Source organism: Penaeus chinensis, chromosome 21, assembly GCF_019202785.1.
Source record: "Penaeus chinensis breed Huanghai No. 1 chromosome 21, ASM1920278v2, whole genome shotgun sequence".
Lineage (NCBI taxonomy): Eukaryota > Metazoa > Arthropoda > Malacostraca > Decapoda > Penaeidae > Penaeus > Penaeus chinensis.
The window spans coordinates 17,377,106-17,387,105 of record NC_061839.1 but is presented as its reverse complement, the minus strand read 5'-3'; the positions used below and the strand labels follow the sequence as shown (position 1 = coordinate 17,387,105).

General features: G+C 35.1%; 1 protein-coding gene across 1 annotated transcript in view; it reads left to right on the top strand.

The window, feature by feature from the left end:
* The window catches only part of LOC125036342 (mitoferrin-1-like), a 12,213-nt gene that overhangs the window by 86 nt on the left and 2,127 nt on the right, over window positions 1-10,000 (top strand). Inside the window, exons 1-4 of the mRNA XM_047628897.1 lie at window positions 1-350; window positions 7,205-7,427; window positions 7,618-7,674; window positions 8,117-10,000. The exon at window positions 1-350 is cut by the window's left edge and continues 86 nt beyond it; the exon at window positions 8,117-10,000 is cut by the window's right edge and continues 2,127 nt beyond it. Coding sequence (XP_047484853.1) covers window positions 234-350; window positions 7,205-7,427; window positions 7,618-7,674; window positions 8,117-8,844 — 1,125 coding nt within the window. The 5' untranslated portion in view covers window positions 1-233 and the 3' untranslated portion in view covers window positions 8,845-10,000. The remainder of the gene's footprint in view (window positions 351-7,204; window positions 7,428-7,617; window positions 7,675-8,116) is intronic.

The window sequence follows — 10,000 nt, the reverse complement described above, 5'->3', positions numbered from 1 at the left end:
CGCGCCGAAGGGTCTGGGGTCTCAGGGAACACGTGTGAAATTTCCTAGTTTTCAATGGGGAGTGGAAAGTGCCAGTTCTGTTCCGCGAGAGTGCTGAGCGGAAGCAGCCGCTCCGATCACCGTATTCACTAAACCTTGCGTAACTTTCTCCTAAATATAATCCGGGCTTCGTGTGCTAACCGTACACGAGGGGAGAGTGCTGCACACTTTGGAACGTAAGGACCACATTCGAGATGGAATTTGACGACTACGAGAGTTTGCCGAGTGGCAATGTTGGGATTCATATGACTGCCGGAGCTGTGGCTGGAATCATGGAGCATTGCGTAATGTTCCCCGTTGATTCAGTGAAGGTGAGCCTTAGGTTTGACACTTTTTATGCAAGATGTCATGTGGAAGGTAATTCAATAAATCGTTGTAATGGGTAACCTTCCGTGGCTAATGAGGTCAAATGAGACGGTTCTCGCCTGGGTCCCCGATCAGCTGATCTCCCGCGGCATGGTGGGGCAGGGAAGGCGCCGAGCCCAGTCCCTTCCCTCTCCTGCCCTCGTGCCCCCTCTTAATTATGGAGGCTTGTCGCTTGGGAAAGCTTAGGCTCTTGGGAAGCTTAGAGAGGGCAAAGTTGAGCTGAAAAGTGAAGTCATCAAATTGTTTTTTTCCTTGATTTTTGTTAAAGAAAGTGGACATGTATTAGATTATATTTATTCACGATATGCAGGTTCTCTAGGTCGCAGTAGTAGAAAAGTGGGAACCAGTTTAGTAAAGGCACCAGATAGGAAATGGAAATGAGAACCTTTTGCTATGTTTGGAACTCCACGTCTTGCTAGGCTAGACAACTTGTCAGGACTAGCAAGACAGGGAAGCTGCATTTGAAACCATTTGAGGCCTTCATTACTGACAATCCAACCAGCTCGAAAATAAACATTTACAAGATATTATACTAATATCTTTATTCAACACACTGCATAGGTTATGTAGCTACTCTGATGCATAGGTAACTTACTGCAACTGATAAACACTGCAATAATCTTTGCTAACAACAAAAAAGGGCAATAAATTATCTACCAATATATTTTGATTGCCTGCAGCTAGCCGTGTTTCTATACAAATGCTATTGTGACAGGCTCTTATCCAGCTTGTCTGACTGCAGAGGTGGGCGAGATAGTTGATACGGACAATTTGTCATGGATGCCAAAATACGGTTCTGAATGGTAAAAAGATTTTGTCCAACTTGTTGGAAAAAGAGTTTGAAATGTAGCATTAGCCCATTGAGCTAATGAGGAATAAAAGAAAAACAATGATATCAGTTAACACTAAAGTTACTCTCAGTAGTCTATGTAGACATTTGTGCTGCTATTTTTGAATGATAATGCATAAGACAAATATCCCATTAACTATCCATTAAAATTGCTGAGGATTCCTTTATATGGTAAAAGATCTTGAAAATAATAGAATGGCTAACTCAGTGATGATGGACAACATCAATAAATTCCATGGAGAGGATGGCCAGAATTCCAAATGGTATCTATATGACCATGATATTGAAGTTTTTTTTGGTTCTCTCTCTCTCTCTCTCTCTCTCTCTCTCTCTCTCTCTCTCTCTCTCTCTCTCTCTCTCTCTCTCTCTCTCTCTCTCTCTCTCTCTCTCTCTCTCTCTCTCTCTCTCTCTCTCTATATATATATATATATATATAATGTTATGTAAATGAAACTCTGGTGTGACCATCACATCACAAAAATATTTGGCTGACCGCTGTATGCATGTGCTGCCATGAAGAAATTGACTGAGGGCCTGGGTGATGGGAATAGCTTGTTACGAGTGCACTAAGGTCATAGAGGGTGATTAGACGTGGGGTATAATGCAATATTTCCATAGGTAAATAAGTGTGGAATGTACAGTCCTTGAGCCATAACAGGAAGACTGCTGGCTCCAAAGAGGACACCATTTAGATGCTCAGGATCCTATTCCTGCCAGCTGTGATGGGTGGTGCAGGTTTTATTATAGAAAGTGGAATATTACGAGAGTATAAAAAATGACAAATAACAAAATGTTATTTACTCTTATAGACTATCTAGAGAGATGATATGTAGCACAATATATTACCATCTTGATACAGCATATGAAATGACAAATATAGACCCAGAAATAGCATGAAAGCAAAACATGCTTATACAGAAAAAGATATGATAACATTGGAAAGGGGAATCTTGGCACCACACACAAGTGTTTTGTGTAGGCCGACACACACCTAAGAGAGTTGCCACTCAAGTAAGCCTAACACCCAGTTTTTGGACCATGTGCGGACAGTGAGGCCTCTGGATCCAATGAATTAAAAACATTAGCCTGATTGCTCATTTTTCAATGTCTGCAATGGAAAGCTCAAAACTTATAATTTTTTATCTTGTGGAAAACCTTGATATTAATCCTGGTACAGTGGCAAGTGCACTCCAATTATTTCTTTGTACCATTTGGTTAAGTATATATGTTTCACCTGCAACATTAATAGAGAACATGGACCCAGCATTTAGTGATGTCAAGTGTGTGTGTGTGTGTGTATATATATAATGACTTGGGTATTTAGTGTATGCCATAGTAACAAATCTATATGAGATACTCTTGTATCTACTACTGGCCTTTATCCCTTCAGTGCCATAAATATTTGTGCAAGAGAGTGCTTACAAAATTCTTTGGAATTTGTTTAGGGGGATATAACTAGTCCAAGCCAATCTTGCCTGAATACACATAATGGAGATATGTTCTCCTTTGCTGGAGTGCTGAAGGAATGGAGCCATGGTAATCAATTGACACTGGCTTTCAAATTGTAGACTTCTCCTAGAAATGAGAATAAGTTTTGGATAGGTGGTAAAAATGAGATAGGGGCCCATTTTGAATATTACTCTATGGTTTGTCTATGATAAATATTATCCAGCAAGGGAATTATTCAGAGGAGGACCATGCAAAGATGCAGGAAGGGAAGATAAAAACACCATTTTTTAAATGAACTGATATAACTGTATAATCAATTTGCATGTATGAATGCTAATGTGGCAGCCAGGAATTAAAAACTGTCAGCAAGGATTTAGAGGCCACACATGAACACATAATCAGAGCTGTACCATGTATAATATGGCAAGATAGAGCTCTTAAACTTTTGTAGCTGTTTGTGATAAATACAGAACAAGTGCAAGTGCTATCTCGGTAGAATATGTTGTGTTATGTGTCTAGTCTTTTATGGAAGGGCAAATGTACATTGTATCACATATGGTTGTATTCTGAAGAGTAAGATTCAGTATTACCACTTTAGCTCACACAATTTGGCAAGACATAGCTCCAGTTATCTTGCCAGAGTTTATATATATATATATATATATATATATATATATATATATATATATATATATATATATATATATATATATATTTGTAAATACTATTATCCATCACATGCAGAATATAGGCCATATTCTTCACAGATGCCGTACAGTAACATGACCAGCCATAAGTAAGGGGAGAGAGAGATCAAAAATAGTTTCCTAGAATATTGATACTCGCAAGCTCCTAATGATCATAGTGGATGTTGTAACCTCGCCAAATTTATACTTTAAGAAACCTACTTTGATAATCAGAGTTTCTTTTAAATACCTACTGGAATTTATTCTCATCTTAGGATGAATTACTAGAACCATATTTTGAAAAAGAAAATGTGGGGGTCATGATTTGAATATACCCTCACAACCCACTGCCACTGGGAATGCCCACTAGGAGTTTGATTTTTGTCTTTACACATATGTGGTTCCATAACTACTAAGTCACCATTAAACAAATCACGAGTACTACCCATCTCACCTGTTTCCCCCTTTCCCTTGTTTTTTGGAAATTATTTCTGGTATCTTGTATTGTTATTAGTAATGTCAATAACATGATGATAATTATAATGACTCTGATGATCATAATTGCATTGATATTGATTGCATTAGTTTTTCCTTGAAACTCGAGTAAAGATGAAATCAGGTTAGGCCGCAGGGTCAACTAATTGACTCCTTTTGTGGCCAAGTACTTGCAAAGCCATCTATGCGCAGAGACGCTTCACAAAACAATACTACAGAAAAGTAACATTTTCCCGGTGACATGAAATTGAAGTAAACAGTTCATTAGGCAAGTCTCAGAACAATAGGAAAATGAGAGTATAAATTAATATTGAATGATAAAATATAAAATTGAATGTTAATATAAGCCAATTTTCACACTTAATAGCAATTGATGTTTGATCATGTCAAACCTGCTCAAAGTTGTGCAAACCAAACAGTTATTAGTTTGTTTGCCCCTGGCTGTACTAACTGAAGTGAAACAGGTCCTCAAAAGTGAGTTTAGTACCCTAATTTTGCATCATTGCCTAAACAGTCAAGAGCATAGAGTCGGATAAATTTGTTTTGTGCTTCTAATTTTCTCCTTAAGTAGATGACTTTACACACCTCTGGGTGTTTGTCTTGATATGGCGCTTGGAGATCCTTTCATGACTGGGTAAATATTAAGTAATTAATAACATATTCTGAAAAATTGTGATCTTTCTCCATTATTTCTTCTTCTTTTTTTCCTTCTTCAATAACTGAGGCTGTTTGCGGTCTAAACTTTCATACCCGAGAGATCACTGTCTAAAGAACCACAGACATGGTTCAGTGGTTAAAACTTTAACAGAAATATTTGCATAAATGTTAAGGAACAACAAAAAATGTTTCCAATCATAGATGGTTCTTTTATTTACATAGAATAGATAGTTTTATTTTTGCTATCCTTTTGTTTTCCTTCATTGTTTAATTACTGGATATAACAAATGTAGATTCGAGAGAATGAATTTTGACTTGCACCTCATATCTATAACCGTTTCTGCTTATATACATAACACATACATATAAACACATAAAATGTTATTATTAGCACAAGGCCATACTTCTTTTTTTTTATTTAAACCCATTGCTGCCAGGGATAGCATTTATATAGATGCCATTTCCAATGTAGTTTTAGTTAACTATAATGTTTACCAGGCCTGTGTAAGCTCACCTATTTACCCTTTTCCTTGATTTTTAGAAATTATCTTGTATTGCTATTGATATTATTAATATAATATGATAATCAGAATGCTGGAAATGATAGTAAGAATATTGACAGCATTAAAATTTTAAGGAAATGGGAAGTCTTGTAGGCCTATTCATTGACTTTCAAGAGTCTGACCAAATGTAGCGCTATCTGTTTGTAAACCGAATTCATAAAACAATATTACTATGATATTGCAGTTTCCCAAAGGTAATGGTTTAATAGTATGAATGTTCTTTTTTCACTTTTTAAAACAGATTTTATTATTAGTGCATGGATAGTGTGTTTACATGCCATGTTCACTGTAGTTTTAGTTTATTGCACTTACACAGAAATGGCTCCGCAAGTAGTTAGTAGACACAAAGTCAATTACTAGTTCTACATACCTCACTTCTTTGCAATTTTCCTTGAGTGAAGAAAAGATTCTTATATACTATTTTATTATTTTTATTATTTTGTTCTAATAATAATATGATAATAATAATGTAAGTAATAGTAATGACAGCATTGACATTAATAGCATTACAGAAAAATTCTCAAAAGACTACAGTGGGCAGTACATAACCCTGTAGCCATTGGCTTAGAGATCTAAAATGTAGAGATTGCACTATTCTCATTTCCTTACTCTATTCTTTCCCTGCTATGTTTCATTTTTGCAAAGAAAAGGAAAATATTTTGGGATATTTTTACCAATTATCTTTCATGTCATATTAATAATTGAAACTATTATATTAATTTTTAAAAAGATGTGTTCTTGAAAAGGCTAACCTTGAAATGAACCTAAGCACTTGGAGCAGTGCCAGATACTACAAATGTAATACCACATTGCAACAGGATGTTACACAAAAGTCTCTTCTCATAACTCCACATCCAGATCACCGTATACTCTGGTTACATTTTTACATAATAGCATTTAAATTGCTGTTGTGCTTGATAGTCCGGCATTTTCTTTTTTCATATACAGAAAAGTGGTAAATTCTCAGGTATGAATTGGTACTAAATTTGTAACCTAGGAAACTAACTTAAGTCCTTGAGCAGGAAGCAGATAATCTGTACTCATAACCAACCAGAGCTTATTGTAGCAGTGACCATATGACCCATTCAAAAGTGCTAGGTGGTATGTTGTTGTAGTAATGGACTAAGCTGTGCCAATGCTGGCTTAGAAACTACTGCCAATATTAGACAAACAGTCAGGTTTATATAATGAGCAGATTTTTTTTTAGATTATCCTATTGTGTTATTTACAATATTGAGCTCAATATTATGAATCTTGCTTTTATGTTGTCAAGCGACTTCATAACAAAATGTAGGGGCTTATTTGTAGAATCTCATTTATATTAATTTTATTTATAAGTAAAAGTATTATGGAAATAAACTTGATAGAATTTTTTTATTGGATAAATTATTTAACTATCTAAAAGAAACCTTGGCATTCCTTTTGATATGCAGCCATCCATCAGATTGTTTCCTTAAGTCCTTTTCTTTCTTTATTACATTTTGAGCTGCTGAGAGAGCCGTATACTTTCAATCCTTATTTTCTCAAATAGTGTCGATGGGCCTATCACAGAATGGTGATATTTGTGGTGTAAAGTTTAACATATATATATATATATATATATATATATATATATATATATATATTTGAAATTTAATCTGTTGTAGAGCAAATACTTTGTATAAGATAAGACAAGACAGTGAAGAATGATTAAGGTAATTTTTGCAGCTTTTTCAATCAATGGTAATTTATTATTGTTTAAAAAGAATTATTGTATGGAAAAGATTTAACTTTTTTCTGTACATAATGGAATGATTAGGTATCCAAGGAAAATATAGGCTAGACAGTTACATCAAAAATGCTATGGCTGAGGATTGAATACTGAATTAAGTTGGACTAGAGTTTAACTTGCACTCTATTGTTAATAGAAAAAAGTGAGAAAGCATTATGTGCAAATTTATTTTTATCTATCTTTTCTCTTTTATGGAATAGGGAAAACGTCTGTTTTTAAATCAGTCACTCATATTTAATAACTCTAGGTTATATGTTTATTCATTTTACAGTATATGAACTAGCATTACTCATATATTTAAAGATACATGTACATTGTTTTTCTCCAGACAAGAATGCAAAGCTTAGCACCATCTCCAGAGGCAGCTTACAGATCCATCCGAGAAGGTTTAGTGAAGATGGTGAGCTCTGAGGGAATCATGAGACCCCTTGGAGGTGTGAGTGCTGTCGTCATAGGAGCTGGACCAGCTCATGCTCTCTACTTCTCAGCATATGAAAAAATCAAGAGCACCTTCCCTTCCAACAATTCCCTACAAATTCATGCTACCAATGGTGAGATTATGGACATGTTTATTTTCAGACTTGCTTTGTATTGAGATCCAGGGTTTTGTGATCTATGTTGAGATAACAAGAGATTTCAGAACCCCAAAGAATAAATTCAGATTTTCTTCACTTCATTCAGACATTAGGAAGAAAGTAATAATAAGGGTCATTAGAAATTAATAGGAAGTGTGATTTCCAGCTGCTGCAGGATGTGGAGCAACTCTTCTGCATGATGCCATAATGGTCCCTGCTGACTGTAAGTTGTCTGCCATGTTTCCTTTGTTTTATAGTTGTAGTTAAAGTACATAGGCCTGTGATAGCTTTCTCTTTTCTTGCTCCTTGTTGCTCACTTTTGCTCATCTGATTAGTTTATCACTCTTCCTCTCACTTTTATTTTTGTATTGTCAGTCCTTTAGTGCATTTTCTTATTTAGTTATTTATATCGCCATCAGTTTTCAAAAGTGTAAGTTAACTAATAGAAGAGCAAAATAAATTTTTCTGGCTTCTTTGTATTAATATCACTAAAACTTTAAAAAGTTACTCTTCATGAAAAAACAAAGAAAGAAGAAGATAAGTATTGATATTGATTTTCTTTTTTCTTTTTCTTTTTTTTAGTTACTTAAATAAAGATTTTTTTATACAAATTCAAACTTAATCTTGAATTTATTAACTGAAATTTATTTTCTTATTTTTTACAGTTGTTAAACAACGAATGCAGATGTACAACAGTCCTTACAGGTCATGTTTTGAGTGCATGAGCAAGTTATATCGTGCCGAAGGCGTTAGTGCATTTTACCGCTCCTATACAACACAGCTGGCAATGAACATTCCATATCATGCCATCCATATTGTAACTTATGAGAAATGCCAGAAATGGTTGAATCCAGATAGGCAATATAATCCAGGAGTTCACATGACCGCAGGAGCGGCTGCTGGTGCTGTAGCTGCAGCTTGTACAACACCCTTGGACATGTGCAAAACTTTACTCAATACACAAGAAACCTCCACACTAGCACAAGTACAGGAATCCCGGATTGTTGGAATAATGAGTGCACTTCGAACCATTTACATAATGAATGGCATCACAGGATTCTTCAAAGGATTGCAAGCACGAGTTCTTTATCAAATGCCTGGCACAGCCATATCATGGAGCATATATGAATTATTCAAGCATTATATGGTACAGAAGCAGAATGAAAGTATTGCACAACGTTATGAAAGTGAACTTGTCAAGGACAGGGTAATTAGAGACACGGGAAATGAAAGTGAAACAGCAATAAAATTTAGCATTGACAGTGAAAAGAGCATGCGTCTGAGTCTGGGTGCAACAACCAATAAAACTGTGGAGAGGTTACGGTCTCTACATATGCCCTCTTCTCTTACAGCAAATTGTGCAGCAGCAGATGACAACTGGCTGGGCAAGTAGCAATTACATGCATTTAAAATTTCATAGAAAACTTTAAACCTATGGATGGTGCCTTCAATATTAATATTTCCATGCAAGGAGGTGTTATTGAATGGTATAGTGCTCATAAAAAAAGATAATCTTGTGTAATACTTGGCCAATATCAGAAGATTCATCTTAAAAGGTATCTTGATGTAAATGTTAGGTAATTCAACATTTGCACACAGTCTAGTCATTCTCCCTGAGAGAATTAAAACAACAATAAGCATATCTGTTAGATACTGAAATCATCTTCGGATTCTAGAGACTCAATTTTTTCTAGCAAAATTAAAAAAAACTGTAGCGAGAAACAGTAAGGACTGCACGCTATATAGACTTAACGCAACTATTATGAAATGTGAGAACAAGTGTGATCCTGTCTACCTAATTTTTAACCAGGACTTCATAAAGTTTACAGAATGTAATTATTTTTATAGAGCTATCTGTTTGTGGGCAACAGTAGTAGGAAATTCCAGGTGCTTAACCCTGTGATACATGCAAAAGCTTTGTATCATATGTAAATTGATAGTTATGGGAGGGGGAAACAAAAGTGATTACTGCATCAATATGTGATGAACCCCTTTGGGATAACAAGACCATCGTTAGTGCCAGTCCCAATGTAGATTTCTAGCTGATGATTTAGTAATGAACTTCAGAAATTTTATGAGACTACTTATTGAAGATAATAGATCAAGTTTGCATAATACCTTGGATCATCTCATTAATGCTAAGAAACAGGACTCTGAAAATGAGTAAAATATTTACTATGAAAATTATATGTACATACAAAGTGAACTTTTTTTGCATGTAAGTTTCATAATGTAAAGTTTCATAACATTTTAAAATGTTAAGGGTCCTCCATAGCACAATTTTAAACTTCTGAAGTTCTGGAAATATTTAGATAAGCAAGTGGCAATGGTACTTAACAAAAACACTGCCAGCTTGCAAACTATGGTTAACAAAGGCCAAAGGGGATCATCCTAAAAGGGTTCAGCAGTTCTGCATTTCAAAGATTAGGTTTTCAGAAGATAACTGTTGCCTCACCAACACTTTTAAATGTGATATAAACTTTTTTATAAGTTTGTCAATGTCCATACTGTCGACTATGATTTTTTTTTATATAAAGTTATGTGATGCA